Source organism: Coregonus lavaretus (genome assembly GCF_964263955.1).
Source record: "Coregonus lavaretus genome assembly, chromosome: 13".
Classification (NCBI taxonomy): Eukaryota; Metazoa; Chordata; class Actinopteri; order Salmoniformes; family Salmonidae; genus Coregonus; species Coregonus lavaretus.
The window spans coordinates 7,800,082-7,820,875 of record NC_140000.1 but is presented as its reverse complement, the minus strand read 5'-3'; the positions used below and the strand labels follow the sequence as shown (position 1 = coordinate 7,820,875).

At 43.3% G+C, this 20,794-nt stretch overlaps 1 protein-coding gene across 2 annotated transcripts; it reads right to left on the bottom strand.

Moving 5' to 3' along the window:
- Positions 1-1,738: 1,738 nt before the first annotated feature.
- LOC311139861 (peroxisomal carnitine O-octanoyltransferase-like) lies at positions 1,739-19,136 on the bottom strand. Of its 2 annotated transcripts, none has more exons than XM_084174841.1 (16): positions 18,854-19,136; positions 11,944-12,063; positions 11,718-11,842; positions 11,370-11,551; positions 10,506-10,630; positions 10,212-10,320; positions 10,005-10,098; positions 9,803-9,928; positions 9,616-9,717; positions 9,396-9,479; positions 7,391-7,498; positions 7,076-7,206; positions 6,295-6,418; positions 6,005-6,177; positions 5,814-5,933; positions 1,739-3,444 (listed from the first exon to the last, which is right to left on the bottom strand). In XM_084174841.1, the coding sequence occupies exons 2-16, from the start codon at positions 12,056-12,058 to the stop codon at positions 3,324-3,326; spliced, it is 1,839 nt and encodes a 612-aa protein (XP_084030967.1). In that variant the 5' UTR covers positions 12,059-12,063; positions 18,854-19,136; the 3' UTR covers positions 1,739-3,323. The 2 variants fall into 2 exon arrangements, with proteins under 2 accessions (XP_084030967.1, XP_084030966.1); XM_084174840.1 differs by having other exon boundaries at positions 18,931-19,136.
- Positions 19,137-20,794: the final 1,658 nt, after the last annotated feature.

Below are 20,794 nucleotides of genomic sequence, written 5' to 3'. Positions count from 1 at the left end.
GGGGGGTGCTGGGACCGGGAGGGCTTGAGGGTGCAGGGGGGTGCTGGGACTGGGAGGGCTTGGGGGTGCTGGGACCGGGAGGGCTTGAGGGTGCAGGGGGGTGCTGGGACCGGGAGGGCTTGAGGGTGCAGGGGGGTGCTGGGACCGGGAGGGCTTGAGGGTGCAGGGGGGTGCTGGGACCGGGAGGGCTTGAGGGTGCAGGGGGGTGCTGGGACCGGGAGGGCTTGAGGGTGCAGGGGGGTGCTGGGACCGGGAGGGCTTGAGGGTGCAGGGGGGTGCTGGGACTGGGAGGGCTTGGGGGTGCTGGGACCGGGAGGGCTTGAGGGTGCAGGGGGGTGCTGGGACCGGGAGGGGCTGAGGGTGCAGGGAGGTGCTAGGACCGGGAGGGGCTGAGGGTGCTGGGACTGGGAGGGGCTGAGGGTGCAGGGAGGTGCTGGGGCTGAGGGTGCAGGGGAGTATTTTGTGTATAAAGTGAAGAGGAGGTGGTGCAGTATTTCAGTTATTTATTCAAACAGTATCACATCTGTACCATAGAGTGCCTGTGTTGCAAATGAATACATGGAACACACACATATACGCACGTCTGCGCTTTACTGTAAAATGTTCATGGAACTAAGCCAATGAGACTCATCTGACACAGTATGTATCCTCAGCATTCAGATTATTACATTAATTTGTTCTATTTTATTTTGGCTGAAAGGAAAACTCCACCCAAAACTATATTTTGGCATTTGTTTCATTAGTCCAAGATATGTAACTTTCAAAATACAGAAATCATCCCTGTATGATGCATTTTGCATCATATGATACAAAACACTGCATCATATGATGCAAAATGCATCATACAGGGATGATTTCTGTATTTTGAAAGTTACATATCTTGAAAACTTGAGTGCTGATAAGCAAAACATTTTGGGACTATGTCAACAATGGACTAATGAAACAAATACCAAAAGATAGTTTTTGGGTGGAGTTTTCCTTTAAAGGTCCAGTGCAGGCAAAAACTAGATTTTCCTGTGTTTTATATATATTTCCACACTATGAGAGAATAAAGGTAATTCTGAAACTGTGAAAATGATGATAATGCCCTTTTAGTGTAAAAGCTGTTTGAATAGACTGCCTGAAATTTCAGCCTGGTTTGGTGAGATGGAGTTTTGGCCTGCCTAGTGACATCACCAGGCATACATTGGTTAATAGACCAGTAAGAAAGAGTTCCAAACCTCTCTGCGAATAACAGCTAGTTTTCAGTTTTCCCCTCCCCACTACCAGACAGCCCTAGCACAATTCTTGCTTGAGAAATTGCTCTTTGCTAAGAAGCTATTTTTATTTATTTAAAACAATCACAGTAAGGTACTTAATTGTTACCCAGAAATGATTTGATATTGAGCTAAAAACAGATGCATTGGAACTTTAATGTTGAGGAATATTTTTTTTTATACGTTTGTTTATCTTGAGATGTGGCCTTCCAACTGTCTCTGTGCTATGCTCATGCTACTGGAAGTGCCTGAGGTATTTAAAAGGACCAAAGAGTTCCTGTTTTGTTTGACTTACCTGTAGCTAAGATGGTGAGTGAGAGATACATACACACACCTGAGGGTTGGGGCTCAACCACTAACAGTATATTGATACAAACCACGTTCCTGTTTCTACAATTGCACTGAATTAACAACCTCTGCTTGGGTATGTATGTATGTATGTATGTATGTATGCATTACTTTTTTATTTATGTAAACAGGTATCATTAATAAATATGTTTTTATTTGAATATTTGGGCTCATGACATGATTCATTCAGTTTGATTTGTCAGTTCAATCACACTAAAGAAGTTTCATATTCAATTCAACATTTTCCAAGTTTCCATTGTCAGTAAGTCAATACTATAATTGTCCTACTGTAAAGTGGGCTACATCATTTTCACTACTTTAGGCATTAAAACAGATTATTTTCATTTCGTTGATTGAATCAAGTGCAGTGCTCTTCTTTGATCACATTTCTATCATTTACAACAACAAAAAAACATGCTGAAAATCTCTTCAGATCTCAAGGATATCTGAAGGTATTAACACAATGGCCGTGTTTGAGAGCATCAAAACCGTGATGTATCATGGGTAAATGGTGACGGCACTGTCGGCTGCAATGTCGAACAGGCCCAATGTTATTACATTCAGTGTCATTGAATGTGAAATAAGTAAATATTCAATGAAAAGCCATATCAGAGTAGTTGAACATTTCAGTCAGTATGATGTTGATAAAGCTTCAGATTAATGGAGGGAAAACTAGTCAAGTGAATCAATCAAATAACAAAGCCTAGATGCCAATCTGTTTCTGCTTTAGCCAAGTTTGTCTTGCTACAAATAAAATACTATTCCATGACTACCACAGTAGTCACTGCAGATTTAAACATAAACATACAGGTATACAGGAATGCTCATTATTACAGACATCTACATAGAATGGCATATTGCATAGGGTGGTGGCATATGGATCTGGCATAGGAGTGGTAGTGACTCAGCCGCTTTGGAAGTCTAAGAAGTCAATCAATCAAAACCACTAACCAGATCTCTGGGAACAGACTAAAATAAGGACACAGCAAAAAGGCACTTTTGAATTTACTTGGGTTTCTTTCTGCCTCACCCACACTTTTAACACCATTTCATTGATGGGACACGCATCCAAATGCATAATCCTCTAGTGATGTGCAAAACATAAAAACTATCATTTTTCTTGCCCCGGAAACTGGAAAACAATTTTGATTTGAGTAGGGCCCTTATATAATACCCATGAGGCCATACTGTAGTCAAAGATAACATTACCTGTTTCTCTCAGTTTTTCCACTTCCCATTTCACAGCTACAGTTACGTTCTAAAGAGAGTCATTTCAACCAATCAAGAACATCCATGTCACTCTTCTGGAAAAGTAATACTGTTCATGAATCCCTAATGACCAGTGACACGTGACGCTACGCTGGTCACTGCAGGCTGGAAGTGTTATGGTGAGGGTGAGTTAGCTTAGCGGGGTACAGTGCATGGCTTAACACTAAATGTTTCTCACAACATAAAAACAACAGACTAAATCTAAACAGAATCATGGTAGGAAGTTCAATCTATACATTTTGAAAACAGGGATTCCCAATCTAGATGCTACATAAAATCACAGAGAATTACATTCATTAAAGTATCAATTAAACTAATTTGTTGAACTGCATTTAAACAAAGAATACATTTTCTTTTATTATTATTTATAAAATCAAAGTGCCTTTGCATTGATCTGTGCAAAACTAAATTATTATTGGCTGCCATCTAGAAACTGTATGTGTGTATGCGTTAGAGCTGAGCTGTGGTAGCCAGATGTAGCATCTCATGTAGGGAGGTAACCAGGTTCTGGAACAGTGTCTCTGCATCCGTCTCCGGACTGGACTTCCACGCCGAACAGGAAGCCACGATCCTGAATCAGGAAGTACAAGTCAGATACCGGACACTTGTTTAACCTCTACAAATCTGGCCCTCATAGAGGACGGAACAACACAGCTGCACTTTCCAACTACTACTATTGAACTTCACCCTTGACCCCACTAACAAGATGACACGGCTAATAGGTGGAATAGCAACTGTTATCTGGTCAAGCATGCATTTTCCAGGACCTAAAGCACCAACATCTATCTAGTGGTATATACTCACAGAGGGATATCTAAACACCATTACTCTCCCTACAGTATTATGTCATCAGAGAGACGGGGAAGGGGAGGAGGGTCCCAAATCATCATTTCACATCCTCTAGTCTAGCTATTCTGTAGTTTATTTTAGTAATGCACTCATGTGTTAGGAGGTTGGAGCTACAGTGGCTTGCGAAAGTATTCACCCCCCCTTGGCATTTTTCCTATTTTGTTGCCTTACAACCTGGAATTAAAATGGATTTTTAGGAGGTTTGTATCATTTCATTTACACAACATGCCTACCCCTTTGAAGATACAAAATATTTTTTCTTGTGAAACAAACAAGAAATAAGACTATTAAGAAAAGTCAATACTTTGTAGAGCCACCTTTTGCAGCAATTACAGCTGCAAGTCTCTTGGGGTATGTCTCTATAAGCTTGGCACATCTACCCACTGGGATTTTTGCCCATTCTTCAAGGCAAAACTGCTCCAGCTCCTTCAAGTTGGATGGGTTCCGCTGGTGTACAGCAATCTTTAAGTCATACCACAGATTCTCAATTGGATTGAGGTCTGGGCTTTGACTAGGCCATTCCAAGACATTTAAATGTTTCCCCTTAAACCACTCAAGTGTTGATTTAGCAGTATGCTTAGGGTCATTGTCCTGCTGGAAGGTGAACCTCCATCCCAGTCTCAAATCTCTGGAAAACTGAAATAGGTTTCCCCTCAAGAATTTCCCTGTATTTAGCGCAATCCATCATTCCTTCAATTCTGACCAGTTTCCCAGTCCCTGCCAATGAAAAACATCCCCACAGCATGATGCTGCCACCACCATGCTTCACTGTGGGGATGGTGTTCTCAGGGTGATGAGAGGTGTTGGGTTTGCGCCAGACATAGCGTTTTCCTCGATGGCCAGAAAGCTCAATTTTAGTCTCATCTGACCAGAGTACCATCTTCCGTATGTTTGGGGAGTCTCCCACATGCCTTTTGGTGAACACCAAATGTGTTTGCTTATTTTTTTCTTTAAGCGATGTATTTTTTCTGGCCACTCTTCCGTAAAGTCCAGCTCTGTGGAGTGTACGCTTAAAGTGGTCCTATGAACAAATACTCCAATCTCCGCTGTGGAGCTTTGCAGCTCCTTCAGGGTTATCTTTGGTCTCTTTGTTGCCTTTCTGATTAATGCCCTCCTTACCTGGTCCGTGAGTTTTGGTGGGCGGCCCTCTCTTGGCAGGTTTGTTGTGGTGCCATATTCTTTCAATTTTTTAATAATGGATTTAATGGTGCTCCGTGGGATGTTGAAAGTTTCTGATATTTTTTTATAACCCAACCCTGATCTGTACTTCTCCACAACTTTGTCCCTGACCTGTTTGGAGAGCTCCTTGGTCTTCATGGTGCCGCTTGCTTGGTGGTGCCCCTTGCTTAGTGGTGTTGCAGACTCTGGGGCCTTTCAGAACAGGTGTATATATACACTGAGATCATGTGACAGATCATGTGACACTTAGATTGCACACAGGTGGACTTTATTTAACTAATTATGTGACTTCTGAAGGTAATTGGTTGCACCAGATCTTATTTAGGGGCTTCATAGCAAAGGGGGTGAATACATATGCACGCACCAATTTTCCGTTATTTATTTTTTATAATTTTTTGAAAAAAGTTATATTTTTCATTTCACTTCACCAATTTGGACTATTTTTTGTATGTCCATTATATGAAATCCAAATAAAAATCCATTTAAATTACAGGTTGTAATGCAACAAAATCGGAAAAACACCAAGGGGGTTGAATACTTTTTCAAGGCACTGTAGGTGATAATGTGTGTGTGTGTGTGTGTGTTTACTGGTCAAATTGTGGATGCTGTTGCGTGGGGTCAGTGTGTGTGTGTGTTTACTGGTCAAACTGTGGATGCTGTTGCGTGGGGTCAGTGTGTGTGTGTTTACTGGTCAAACTGTGGATGCTGTTGCGTGGGGTCAGGGCGTGTGTGTTTACTGGTCAAACTGTGGATGCTGTTGCGTGGGGTCAGTGCGTGCGTGTTTACTGGTCAAACTGTGGACGCTGTTGCGTGGGGTCAGTGTGTGTGTGTTTACTGGTCAAACTGTGGATGGTGTTGTGTGGGGTCAGTGTGTGTGTGTGTGTGTGTGTACGTGCGTGTGTAATAGCCCACCTGTCGTCTCTGATGCGGTAGAAGAACCCGTAGCCATGGTGCACCATGGGAGCGACCGCTCCCAGGACTGTGGTGTAGCCAACCAGACTGCTGGACAGGACAAAGTTACCGCCCCCGCCACTGGAGAGAGAACGCACACAAATTACACATCCCATAAACACACACAAACAATCATACACACACACACACACCTCTTTGAATACAGTGGATCAGTGAAAAGGTCTGGCATAGGAAGTCCCTCCTCCTTGGCGATCAGGTACAGGCCCAGGAGATGTCTGTCAAAACCTTTTCCGTTCTGTGCCTCGGCCATCAGTTTGTTGTGCTTGTTGAAGGCCAGCAGCAGGGCTTTCCTCTTAGCCTCAGCCTGGGAGACACACAGAAAGTCAGAGTGTAAGTAGCCTGGTCACCAGATTTACATGTATGGCATGACAATGAATGAAGTACTAACTGGTTTATTGGACACACAAACTCTCACACTTACGCTGGCTGCAGGGTTGAGCATGATGCGGCACCAGTTCTGTGCTTCCAGGGTACAGGGCCTCATGGTCTCAGTCCTGCCGTGGTAGAACCTTCTGGTCATCGCTGTCTCATAGCAACTACCTGACCTGGGACGGGGGATTATCATCAATCATCAGTTATGGAGAGAATATTGGGGGGGAAGGATGGATGAATGGATGGATGGATGGATGGATGGATGGATAGATAAATGATGGATGGATAGATGGATGGGCGGATGGATGGATGATGCTGGGCCGGCTCCAGGCATAAGCAACATAAGCCGTTGCTTAGGGCCCCAGGCCGCTAGGGGGCCCCCAACCTCCCCCCAAATGATTATTATTTGAGAGTTAGAATAGTAGAATACACCATGTGCAAGTTCGAAATTTGGTTGTGCATCAGCAATGTCTCTCTTGTTATGTCAGCTCTGGCAGTCACTCAATTCACCTTCTAACATGTTTTACATTGGTAAGTTAGTCTAGCCAGCTATCTAAACTTGTTATCATGGCTGAATACAGAACAGGCACACAGGGCACGTGCCCAGGGGTCCTGACCTCCAGGGGGCCCCCATTGATTTTGTTAGTCACTCTCACTTAGATATCATTAACATGGCATAAATCGCGGCAAAATGTGTAGAATTACAATAAATTAACTTTAAAACTGAAAATAATGTATTTTCACCCCATGGCTTAGCTTAGGCCCCAACGAAATCTCGCTTAGGGCCCCCAAAAGGCTAGAGTTGGCCCTGGGTGGGTGGATGGTGTTACCTCCCATGCTGTCTGTAATACGCCAGTTGAAGGGCCAGTTGTATGAAGGTGTCTGGGTGGAGCTTCCTCTGTTTGATAGCTGCTTTCCCAAACGAGGTGAAGGCATAACACACCACCTGCAAGTCCTGGGTCTGGAGACACACACACAGGTCTGTCAAACCAGATATCACACACAGATTAGAGTTGTGTGTGTGAGGTGGGGAGTGTAAGGACTTGTGAGGGTGTGTTTGTGATCAACACAACACCTGCGATGGTCCAATCTGACCACCAGGGAGACGCACAGAGTCATGAATGTGGGTGTGTGTGTGGACTCACAGTCTCAAAGTACTGTTGCTTGGCATGTGCAATGTCACTCCTGACTCTGTCATCCACAGTGAAGACCAACTCTTCAGGAAGAGGCATAGGCCGCACTGTCTCGGAGCCCTACACAGACACACACAATAAAAATGATACTGTTGCTTACTCACAGTGAAATTAACCTGTTTATTACCTGATACATGGAAGTGTAACTGTTTGCCAGTGGGAATAGAGAGCCACTTTATCCTATTGTTCTCAGGTGTGGGCTACGGCGTAAGATCTTCTAAATAGAACCAGAGTGGAATTTTATGCTGAGCCGAGCACGCGGAACCGGCATGCTTATGCCCAGGTTTCACTGAAATGAATACAGTGAGGGAAAAAAGTATTTGATCCCCTGCTGATTTTGTACATTTGCCCACTGACAAAGAAAATGATCAGTCTATAATTTTAATGATAGGTTTATTTGAACAGTGAGACAGAATAACAACAACAAAATCCAGAAAAACGCATGTCAAAAATGTTATAAATTGATTTGCATTTTAATGAGGGAAATAAGTATTTGACCCCTCTGCAAAATATGTCTTGGTAGCAAAACCCTTGTTGGCAATCACAGAGGTCAGACGTTTCTTGTAGTTGGCCACCAGGTTTGCACACATCTCAGGAGGGATTTTGTCCTACTCCTCTTTGCAGATCTTCTCCAAGTCATTAAGGTTTCGAGGCTGACGTTTGGCAACTCGAACCTTCAGCTCCCTCCACAGATTTTCTATGGGATTAAGGTCTGGAGACTGGCTAGGCCACTCCAGGACCTTAATGTGCTTCTTCTTGAGCCACTCCTTTGTTGCCTTGGCCGTGTGTTTTGGGTCATTGTCATGCTGGAATACCCATCCACGACCCATTTTCAATGCCCTGGCTGAGGGAAGGATGTTCTCACCCAAGATTTGATGGTACGTGGCCCCGTCCATCGTCCCTTTGATGCGGTGAAGTTGTCCTGTCCCCTTAGCAGAAAAACACCCCCAAAGCATAATGTTTCCACCTCCATGTTTGACGGTGGGGATGGTGTTCTTGGGGTCATAGGCAGCATTCCTCCTCCTCCAAACACGGCGAGTTGAGTTGATGCCAAAGAGCTCGATTTTGGTCTCATCTGACCACAACACTTTCACCCAGTTCTCCTCTGAATCATTCAGATGTTCATTGGCAAACTTCAGACGGGCCTGTATATGTGCTTTCTTGAGCAGGGGGACCTTGCGGGCGCTGCCGGATTTCAGTCCTTCACGGCATTATGTGTTACCAATTGTTTTCTTGGTGACTATGGTTCCAGCTGCCTTGAGATCATTGACAAGATCCTTGTATGGAGCCCCAGGCCGAGGGAGATTGACAGTTCTTTTGTGTTTCTTCCATTTGCGAATAATCACACCAACTGTTGTCACCTTCTTACCAAGCGGCTTGGCGATGGTCTTGTAGCCCATTCCAGCCTTGTGTAGGTCTACAATCTTGTCCCTGACATCCTTGGAGAGCTCTTTGGTCTTGGCCATGGTGGAGAGTTTGGAATCTGATTGATTGATTGCTTCTGTGGACAGGTGTCTTTTATACAGGTAACAAGCTGAGATTAGGAGCACTCCCTTTAAGAGTGTGCTCCTAATCTCATCTTGTTAACTGTATAAAAAGACACCTGGGAGCCAGAAATCTTTCTGATTGAGAGGGGGTCAAATACTTATTTCCCTCATTAAAATGCAAATCTATTTATAACATTTTTGACATGCGTTTTTCTGGATTTTTTTGTTGTTATTCTGTCTCTCACTGTTCAAATAAACCTACCATTAAAATTATAGACTGATAATTTCTTTGTCAGTGGGCAAACGTACAAAATCAGCAGGGGATCAAATACTTTTTTCCCTCACTGTAGGAGCGTCTCAAACTCAGCAATAGTTATGCGTCCGGTTTAGCAGGCCAGTAAGGCACTTAGAATTAAGGACAAACAAGATATACAGTCACTAAAAATAAGTTCAATAGAAACTGTATTTACCTTCCACTTGCCGTCTGTAGCTTTGAGCTGCTGATCCACATAGTAACACTGAGTTACCAGCACCATGGCATCATACGGGGCATGCTGCAACACACACACAAAGCAGCAATTACCATAGATGGGAGCACGCTCACAACAAAACATAATTACACTACAGCCAACAGAGGAGTATTGTTATCTCAAACCATCGCTCTTTCTCTCTCTACAAACAGTAACTCACGTCACAGTTGGATCCGAAGGTTCCGTCGGCGAAGGAGATGGAGTTGTAGGATTTGTCTCCCCAGCGGATGGTGGGGTCTCCTATCAGCGTTTCCCGGGTCAACTGGGGGTAAAGGCCAAAGGTCAGATTATACCACACTTAGGATGGTATGGTTGCCTGTGGTGTGTGTGTGTGTGTGTGTACGTACCGGTGTGTAGTTCTCTGCAGTAGCGTAGGGTTTAGCATCGTCCAGTGAGACCACAAACAGACTGCTCTGGATGGTCTCTAAGAGGGTCTTATTGGCTGGATCTATACCTATCAGATACTCCCTGGCCTACAGAGAGACCGAGAGAGACAGAGACGTTTAGGGCATGGTGATGTCTGTTCTATACATCCAACTTCAAACACACCTTAGCCCAGCGTGTCCTCTCCTCTGAGGTGAGAGCGGCGACTCCATCGCCTGCTGGCTCCCCCTCACAACACTGCTTCACATTGGTCAGCTGCCTACACACGCCACAAACACACAAATACTGATACATACATGCAAAGGCATATAAATACATGCAAATAAATGCAGATGCACACAAATATACCTAAATATCCACCGGCCAGCATACCTGAGCAGCTCTGGAGGGGTAAGAATATGACCGTCACACACTGCATCAAATGAGAAGAAACGGCCCTTACACATCACCACCACATGGGAGGGGCATGGACCCTCGCTCTCTACAACACACAGAAAAAACACATCAATAAATATACACACAAAATTAATCAGTACACACACACACACACACACACACACACACACAAAGGCCTATATAAATAACAGAAAGTACTACACACAAAAAAAATACACACATACTAACATCATATTGCATAGGGGTGTGTGGGGGGGGGGGGTCACCTACCGGTCTTAAAGTAGTTGATGATGGTATCCTTGGTGACTCCAGGAACTTTGCATGTACAGAACAGCATTCTGAACTGGTCCATATCCAACGCCACATTACCATTCTTATGAGGGTCCAGCCTCTCCCTGTCGGAGATAACAGTCAGAGAGTGTGTACTGAACGTACATAGGTGTGTGTGTTTCAAGTTTTATTAGTCGTATGCATGGGATACACATGGTTTACACCGTCCAACTAAATGCTTACTTGCAGGTTCCTTCTGGACAATGCAACAACAATAAGAAATAAAAGATAAGATAAGGAACGTAAAGTAAATGTCTCAGTAGAACAGAATAAACACTTTAAACAAGTATAATACAGGAAGGCACAATTCATAGGCCAATATTTACACGTGTTTTGGGGAAGGGGGGGATTGGGGGACAAAATGTTTAAATTGTCCATTATTTAGCAATCGTCTGGTAGCAGCAGTTGTGATGCGTGTGTAGCATGAATGTATACACGGAGTGTACAAAACATTAGGAACACAGTCCTAATATTGAGTTGCACCCCCCCTTTTGCCCTTAGAACAGCCTCAATTCATTGAGGCATGGACTCTACAAAGTGTTGAAAGCGTTCCAAAGGGATGCTGGTCTATGTTGACTCCAATGCTTCCTTCCCACAGTTGTGTCAAGTTGGTTGGATGTCCTTTGGGTGGTGGACCATTCTTGATTCACATGGGAAACTGTTGAGCGTGAAAAACCCTGCAGCGTTGCAGTTCTTGACACACTCAAGGATCATAGCTTTCACCTGGATTCACCTGGTCAGTCTATGTCATGGAAAGAGCAGGTGTTCCTAATGTTTTGTACACTCAATGTGTGTGTGTCTTACGTGCGGAGCAGGTCCCAGTACTGTAGAGTGTGCCACATGCTTACGCTGGTCCTCTGTAGCTGTACTCCCTCTGTAGGGGGCCAGCAGTGCTCTAGGTAGGGTGCAGGACCTCCGAAGTTCACATTCAACTGGGAGGGGTAACGCAATTCCAGATAGGCTGCATCCAGCCACCACTCCTCCAACTGGGGGTCAACACGCACACAATAAAGATGAAACACTGCAGGGGAACACCGTAATGACTAGTATTTAAAACACTCAAAGTTTCCCTTTTGCTGTTGCTCAGGGTCGAGCATGGTGTGTGCCCAGTTCTCCCAGGTTCTAGCTGTGCAGTGTGTTGAGTGTGTGTACCCAGTTCCTGTGTGTCCTGGCTCTCTGCAGTAGTTTTTGGTGCAGGTCTTTGCCGATGCCCTCTCCAAACCTCTTCAATATGGCCGCAGTCACCTGGTACTCCTCCTCTGTAGCAAACGGCCGCACTGGAACATACACACAGACATTTCAGTTACTCGACAAACACACATGGTTCAGGGTCCATGCTAACGGAGCTTCTCGTTCACACATGCAGCTGGCATCTCACCTGCATCCAGGTACTTGGCGAGGCTCCCCTCTAGAGACGGTACAGGGAGAGGAGGCAGTCTATGCTGGTACTGAAATGTCTGCTCAGCGGGGGACTCTGACACCTGGTTGGCCATGTCACCTACAGCACCAAAACACCTGGTTGGCCATGTTGTCACATTCAGCACCAAAACACCTGGTTGGCCATGTTGTCACATTCAGCACCAAAACACCTGGTTGGCCATGTTGTCACCTACAGCACCAAAACACCAGGTTAGCCATGTTGTCACATAAAGCACCAAAACACCTGGTTGGCCATGTTGTCACCTACAGCACCAAAACACCAGGTTAGCCATGTTGTCACCTACAGCACCAAAACACCTGGTTGGCCATGTTGTCACCTACAGCACCAAAACACCTGGTTAGCCATGTTGTCACATACAGCACCAAAACACATGGTTGGCCATGTGGTCACCTACAGCACCAAAACACCTGGTTGGCCATGTGGTCACCTACAGCACCAAAACACCTGGTTGGCCATGTGGTCACCTACAGCACCAAAACACCTGGTTAGCCATGTCGTTACCTACAGCACCAAAACACCTGGTTAGCCATGTTGTCACCTACAGCACCAAAACACCTGGTTGGCCATGTCGTCACATACAGCACCAAAACACCTGGTTAGCCATGTGGTCACCTACAGCACCAAAACACCTGGTTGGCCATGTCGTCACATACAGCACCAAAACACCTGGTTGGCCATGTTGTCACATACAGCACCAAAACACCTGGTTGGCCATGTTGTCACATACAGCACCAAAACACCCGGTTAGCCATGTTGTCACCTACAGCACCAAAACACCTGGTTGGCCATGTTGTCACATACAGCACCAAAACACCTGGTTGGCCATGTTGTCACCTACAGCACCAAAACACCTGGTTGGCCATGTTGGTACCTACAGCACCAAAACACCTGGTTGGCCATGTGGTCACCTACAGCACCAAAACACCTGGTTGGCCATGTTGTCACCTACAGCACCAAAACACCTGGTTGGCCATGTTGGTACCTACAGCACCAAAACACCTGGTTGGCCATGTTGGTACCTACAGCACCAAAACACCTGGTTAGCCATGTGGTAACCTACAGCACCAAAACACCTGGTTGGCCATGTTGTCACATACAGCACCAAAACACCTGGTTAGCCATGTTGTCACCTACAGCACCAAAACACCTGGTTGGCCATGTTGTCACCTACAGCACCAAAACACCTGGTTGGCCATGTTGTCACCTACAGCACTGTAAAAGGAATTTCCAGGTGAACAAAAGAGAAGAGCAGTCGCAGATAGTCAATTTAAAACCAATACTGTTTATTACAAGTTGCAACAGGGAAACAGCATCCAGACTGTACCTTAATGTCTTAATCAGACAGCACCAAATGTTCTGTCAACAGCAGCCTGAGAGGCTTGTAGCAAGTCAAAACAAAAAGGCAACGACTTTGTCAGCTGCTACGGAATCACAGTGTTCACAGGATGTCATCAATACAATACAACAGTGAATAATCAGTGTGTCCTCCAGTCTGGCATCATGCACTATCATTCAGCATCAAGTCTATTGACCATCAACCCACACCTTGTATGTCACAAAACAGAAACTCCAATATGCTAACCATTGTGTTGATCACTCTAAACTCAATATTAACTTCAGTCATCTTAGATTTCCCCATTACAAGCACCAAAAGACCTGGTTAGCCATAGACCTACTGTCCCCTAGCCTGGTAGACTCTACAAATCCAAGTGTGGACTGAACAAGCCTCCACTCTCGTCTAACTTTGAGATAAAAAATAATAAATCAAAACAGTTCCTTTACAAGTCAGAATGTTGAATAAACTTCATTTGAAGTTACTCTGTAGATTGTCCATGGGGTCGGTCCATCAGCTGGTCGAAATTAAAATGATTTAAAGTATTATTAAATTGACTTCAAAACTGGGGTCTGTGTGTGGTTATCACGATATGTTTGCTCATCAACCAAGGCAGGTGCACAAGACAGAAGGAAGTACATGCACCCGATGCATGCATACTAACTGAAGTCTTGCAGATGTTTACATAGATTTGCGCATGTGCCAGGTGATAGAAATTTCTCGCAATATACATTTCTACCGACAAAAATATCCCGCTTTGTCTAGCGTATTTTGTTTTGTTGACATTTGGAAAGCACAAACAGATTTTGGACCAGGCTAACTGTTGGGGAGAGTGGGGTAAGTTGAGACATTTTGAGGGAAATATAGTATTCTTTCTAACAAAGATATATTTCAGGATGTTGTGTATCCCTGGAAATAAATCAGAATTCATGTAAACAGTTTTGAAAACATAGCTTGTCCAAAAAAAGTGGTCTCTTGGCACAACATACCCTGGGTATGGGGTAAGTTGAGCTGCAGGACAGGGTAAGTTAAACTGCCTACAAATGTCTGTACTGAATGAAATATTACCACTACCTTTTTAAAACCATGTCTACCTTTATTTTCCAAACACAATCACTTTAAAAAATATATTTTAATCACTTTAAGCACCTTTTAAAGCTGCAATATTTAACTTTTTGTGCGACCTGACCAAATTCACATAGAAATGTGAGTTATAGATCTGTCATTCTCGGTGAAAGCAAGTCTAAGACGCAGTAGATCTGTTCTATGTGCGCTATTTCTATGCTTCCCGTTCTTAAGTTTAGTTTTTGCGTCTTTTACTTTCAGTTTTGTACACCAGCTTCAAATAGCTGAAAATACAATATTTTTGGTTATTGAAAATATTTCACAGTGGTTTAGATAATAATAATATGCCATTTAGCAGACGCTTTTTTCCAAAGCGACTTACAGTCATGTGTGCATACATTTTTACGTATGGGTGGTCCTGGGGATCGAAGCCACTACCCTGGCGTTACAAGCGCCATGCTCTACCAATTGAGCTACAGAGAACCAATGATGGTACATTGATTCTCTATACCCATCACACTCAACTCTGGACATCAAAGCCAGTTCCACTGAGTTTTTTCATTGTTCTCCTCTAATCAGGGACTGATTTAGACCTGGGACATCAGGTGGGTGGTAATCATTATCAGGTAGAACAGAAAACCAGTAGGCTCCAGACCTCATAGGGTAAGAGTTGAATAACATTGCTCTACACACTGAGTGTACAAAACATTAGGAACACCTTCCTAATATTGAGTTGCACTCCTTTTCGCCCTCAGAAGAGCCTCAATTCGTTGGGGAATGGACTCTACAATGTGTCGAAAGCGTTACACAGGGATGCTGGCCCATGTTGACTCCAACGCTTTGTCAAGTTGCCTGGATGTGCTTTGGGTGGTGGACCATTCTTGATACACACGGGAAACTGTTGAGCGTTAAAAACCCAGCAGCGTTGCAGTTCTTGACACACTCAAACCGGTGCGCCTGGCATCTACTATCATACCCCCTTCAAAGGCACTTAAATATTTTGTCTTGCCAAGTCACCCTCTGATTGGCACACATACACAATCCACATCTCAATTTTCTCAAGGCTTAAAATCCTTATATAACATGTATCCTCCCCTTCATCTACACTGATTGAAGTAGATTTAAAAAGGTGACATCAATAAGGGATCATAGCTTTCACCTGGTCAGTATATGTAATGGAAAGAGCAGGTGTTCCTAATGTTTTGTACACCCAGTGCAAAACATTAGCAACACCTGCTCTTTCCATGACAGACTGCTCTTACCTCATATTCCAGCAATAATGCGTCGCATTATGCCTGAAAAAAAAATCAATTTGCTCAACTTGCCATTGGCTCAATTTACCCCAAGGCAAACATTTACTATATTAGCCCACATAACTACAAGGATGCACTTTCATGCTAGGTTTTGGACCTCATACTGACGCTTATAGAGACTCCAACTGAGGTATTTATTTGTATTTATTAGGGATCCCCATTAGCCCTGGGGTCCAAACACATTAAGGCACTTACATCACACATAAAACAAAAGATAACAGTACATCATATAACATTATTACACCACCACATATCTACAATGCAAAATGTATAATACCACCATACAACAATATTACAATGTATGTGTGTGTAGAGTGCATGTGTGTGCGTATGCCTGTACCTGTGTGTGTCTCTTCACAGTCCCCGCTGTTCCATAAGGTGTATTTCTATCAGTTTTTTAAAATCTGATACTACTGCTTGCATCAGTTACCTGATGTGGAATAGAGTTCCATGTAGTCATGGCTCTATGTAGTACTGTGTGCCTCCCATAGTCTGTTCTGGACTTGGGGATAGTGACGAGACCTCTGGTGGCATGTCTTGTGGGGTACGCATGGGTGTCCGAGCTGTGTGCTAGTAGTTTAAACAGACAGCTCGGTGCATTCAGCTTGTCAACACTTCTTACAAAAACAAGTAGTGATGAAGTCAATCTCTCCTCCACTTTGAGCCATGAGAGATTGATATGCATATTATTAATGTTAGCGCTCCGTGTACATTTAAGGGCCAGCCGTGCTGCCCTGTTCTGAGCCAATTGAAATGTTCCTAAGTCCCTCTTTGTGGTACCTGACCACATGACTGAACAGTAGTCCAGGTGCGACAAAACTAGGGCCTGTAGGATCTGCCTTGTTGATAGTGTTGTTAAGAAGGCAGAGCAGCGCTTTATTATGGACAGACTTCTCCCCATCTTAGTTAATGTTGTATCAACATGTTTTGACCATGACAGTTTACAATCCAGGGTTACACCAAGCAGTTTAGTCACCTCAATTTCCTCATTATTCATTATAAGATTTAGTTTAGGTTTAGGGTTTAGTGAATGATTTGTCCCTCTGTTTCAGGTTCCATAGAGGGGGAGGGGCTTCCCACCATAATGGCTGCCCATCCTGTGTTTTCTCTTGACGTGTTGCGGTGCAGAATCAGGTTGCTGACCTACTCCCAACATGTTCCTCTGTGGTCCTCTGTAGCTCAGCTGGTAGAGCACGGCGCTTGTAACGCCAAGGTAGTGGGTTCGATCCCCGGGACCACCCATACACAAAAAATTTATGCACGCATGACTGTAAGTCGCTTTGGATAAAAGCGTCTGCTAAATGGCATATTATTATTATATTATGTTCTCCATACCCTGAAGGGCAGGTTACTGCCTATAGCTGTTAACCGTGTGGTCGGTGTATCAAACTAAGCAGCTCATTCGCGAAACCCTGAATATTGTATTGAATGTGGAGTGTGCAATTTGAAGAGATTAGTATGAAAATGTATGCACTAACTGTAAGTCGCTCTGGATAAGAGCGTCTGCTAAATGACAAATGTAATGTAATGTAATATGTAAATACAATGCTTTCAGTTTTTGAAATATTTAGGACTAATTTATTCCTTGCCACCCATTCTAAAACTAAAGTGTTGTAGTCATTTCAGTTGCTGTAGTAGCTGACGTGTATAGTGTTGAGCCATCCGCATACATAGACACACTGGCTTTACTCAAAGCCAGTGGCATGTCATTAGTAAAGATTGAAAAAAGTAAGGGGCCTAGGCAGCTGCCCTGAGGAATTCCTGATTCTACCTGGATTATGTTGGAGAGGCTTCCATTAAAGAACACCCTCTGTGTTCGGTTATCCACAATATAGCAGGGGGTGTAAAGCCATAACACATATGTTTTTCCAGCAGCAGACTGTGATCGATAATGTCAAAAGCCGCACTGAAGTCTAACAAAACAGCCCCCACAATCTTTATCATACATTTCTCTCAGTCATTTGTGCAAGTGCTTGTTGAATGTCCTTCCCTATAAGCATGCTGAAAGTCTGTTGTCAATTTGTTTACTGTAAAATAGCATTTTATCTTGTCAAACACCATTTTCCCCAAAAGTTTACTAAGGGTTGGTAACAGGCTGATTGGTCGGCTATTTGAGCCAGTAAATGGGGCTTTAGTATTCTTGGGTAGCGGAATGACTTTTGCTTCCCTCCAGGCCTGAGGGCACACACTTTCTAGTAGGCTCAGATTTAACATATGGCAAATAGGAGGGGCAATATTGTCCGCTATTATCTTCAGTCATTTTCCATCCAAGTTGTCAGACCCCGGTGGCTTGTCATTGTTGATAGACAACAATAATTTGTTCACCTCTTCATTTGGTCAACTATACTTGGATGTGTAGTATCTGCGTTTGTTGCTGGCATGTCATGCCTAAATTTGCTAATATTGCCAATGAAAAAATAATTAAAGTAGTTGGCCAGTATCAGTGGGTTCATCTGATTCAATGAATGATGGAGCTGAGTTTGCCTTTTAATAGAACAATCTTTAAATTATCTACTTTGGTTTAGATACAAGCATCATGAAACCTCCAACACAAATGTATGACTTGGTGAAAATCTGTTTTTTGGACTAAAGTTAACTTCCTTACCACTTTTTCCATATTTGGTCAAATTATAAATTTTGTTTATGGTTTCCTAGAAACAAGGGTGGCTCAACCTACCCCTTTGGCTCAATTTACCCCAATCTCCCCTACTACAGTACAGTCATTATCTACAAAGATAGTTGTATAATTTGTAGCTGGGCAATTCCATTGTAACGGAATTACTCTTTAAAATGTATGCCAAACAAAAACCATTGACTTCGAAGTTTAACAAACCATACAACCAAATCGGAGTATCAGAGTAATTCCAAAATAACATGGAATTGCCCAGCTAGCTAGACTCGCAGGCCAGCTGCAATTTTTATTATTCGAGCTTGGTGGCGCAGCCTTGTACCAATCGCATTAATAAGCACTTGTATAGCACATTTGCTCAGCAATTGATTACCATATAAATTCTGGCTACATAACCATATGATCAAACATAGTTAGCTAGCAAGCCAGTTCTACTTACTGCAGAAGCAAGTGCACTAGCTAGCTATAAAATAGTTGGCCCGAGGACGTTGCATTGTTTTCACCCACCGCTCGAATGTAGGTCAGATTCAGTTTGCAGTCCGATCGAAGCAGCTTAATCCCACAAACATGACAAGCAAACTCACTTTAGTATTTTGCGAATTCCGATATGTGAAAAGTTGTCTTCAGTCGTCCATGCAAAATAAAAAAATAATGTTGCGGATATTGCCTAGACTAGACTGCGGAGGAAGGCGCTCGTGGTGTATCCAGCGCTTCTCATCACCTTTCACCCAGTAAGTGGTGATGGTTAGAAGGGATACAGCTTTGGTCATGGTTAGAAGGGATACAGCTTTTGTCAAATTGACGTCAAGTGTGTTTATTTTGGCATTTTAGCTAAGTCTGACCTTTTTCCTAATGTGGGGATCTAGATGTGATGACTAGCTTAGAAGGAATGCATTAATGATTAAACATAATGTACTGTACTGTTTGTACTGTACTGATATAAATTGTTTTACATAACAAGCTGTGATTCATGTGAGGAACGTTAGGGGGTAGGATGAGATAAGACTTGTATTTCTCACAGACCGCGCTCAAGGACGTGTACTGCAAAAGTGCTGACTTTCTGGATAAGTTGCAAAACAACTAGACACCTGGCAACGGTGGAGCGCCAAGGGGCTGGGACCAGCCTGTGCGCCAACGGATAGGCTGAGTAAGTCTAAACCACGCTCAGTCTCTACTCTGATTGGCCAGCAGGGAGCGGGAACTATCTCTGTCAGAGTATTTGAAGAAGAACTTAGAACAATGGCTTAGTTCTCTGTCTGCCCTGCGTGGTATCTCAGTGAGCCCGTATACGAACTCTCATACTTATCATCTATACATTTGCATTTAATAAATTTAGCTTGGATTGAACACTTGTTGAACATGTTTTCTCTTATTCCAATACCAGATTTGAATTGACGCAATTTTTAATACTAATCTTAACCTAATTCTCTTAACCTGCTACATTAATTATCCTAACCTGCTGTGTAAATTCTCCTAACCTGCTACGAAAAGTCAAAACTGAAAAAGCTGTATCCAATCTAGTCAAAACCCCAGTTAGCGGACTGCCAACACCCGGAAGAGAGGAGTGGGGACATTATGTGACTTGGCTTTATTCATTCTACCATGGATATCGATTGTGAGACTGCTAAAACACTCCTCTTAAAATAGTTGTTTGATCTTTACATGAGGCCAGATGTGCATGCATTCTTGTACGGTTGTACTTTTAGATTATCAACATTAGATCCTGGTGCATTACCTGCCATCACGGTGTATATGAAACATCACACAAACTGTGATCAGTGATGATCATGGCACCATACAGATTACAGAAACAGCATCATTTTAAGGCAACGTTACACATTTAATGCGCAATGGGTTGTACCATAACAAGCACATAAAGGCTTCATAATTCATAACGGTCACGTTAACTGGCTGATATTATCTCATAGAACATAACATATAAGATCTCCTAAGCCTTAATTTCTGTGTATATCCCAAAACCCCATTATTTCCCAATTAGAAATGGCCAACGAAGCAAAGACAGAAAATGCTAACTCATTTCTGTTTTTTAGGACTACAAGCTGGCTAGCTCTATATGCAACAGGATTTCAAGCGGAGTTGATCATTGATTGTTGGAAATAACATACATATTTTCCATGACAACATGTGGAGCCTTGAAAATAGAATTAGAATTATAAAAGTCTAAAACAAACATTTAGCTGTTAGCTAGGCAAGTTGTTGTATTTTAGGCTTGAAGCCAGACTCAGTAAGTCTCATTTACTTCATTTGTGATTATAAAGGGCGTTCGTAAATTAATTTTGACTATCTACTCTGATTTCAGAGCACTCTCGTTTGAGTATGCCACAGCGCAGATAACTGATGAATTTGCAAACGCGCAACACCCCTTCAATATGACAGGTGTCAGTAAAGGTTGACAAAAAATAACAATTAAATTGTTGCTAGCAGCAC

What these genes read in the sequence shown, in the direction of transcription:
- LOC311139861 (XM_084174841.1), bottom strand. Translation starts at nt 12,058, where the DNA reads ATGGCCAACCAGGTGTCAGAGTCCCCCGCTGAGCAGACATTTCAGTAC. An exon ending in TACTGGGACCTGCTCCGCAC is followed by an intron (nt 10,631 to 11,369) that starts GTAAGACACACA and finishes TATCTCCGACAG; the next exon opens with GGAGAGGCTGGACCCTCATA. An exon ending in TATTACAGACAGCATGGGAG is followed by an intron (nt 6,419 to 7,075) that starts GTAACACCATCC and finishes CCCCCGTCCCAG; the next exon opens with GTCAGGTAGTTGCTATGAGA.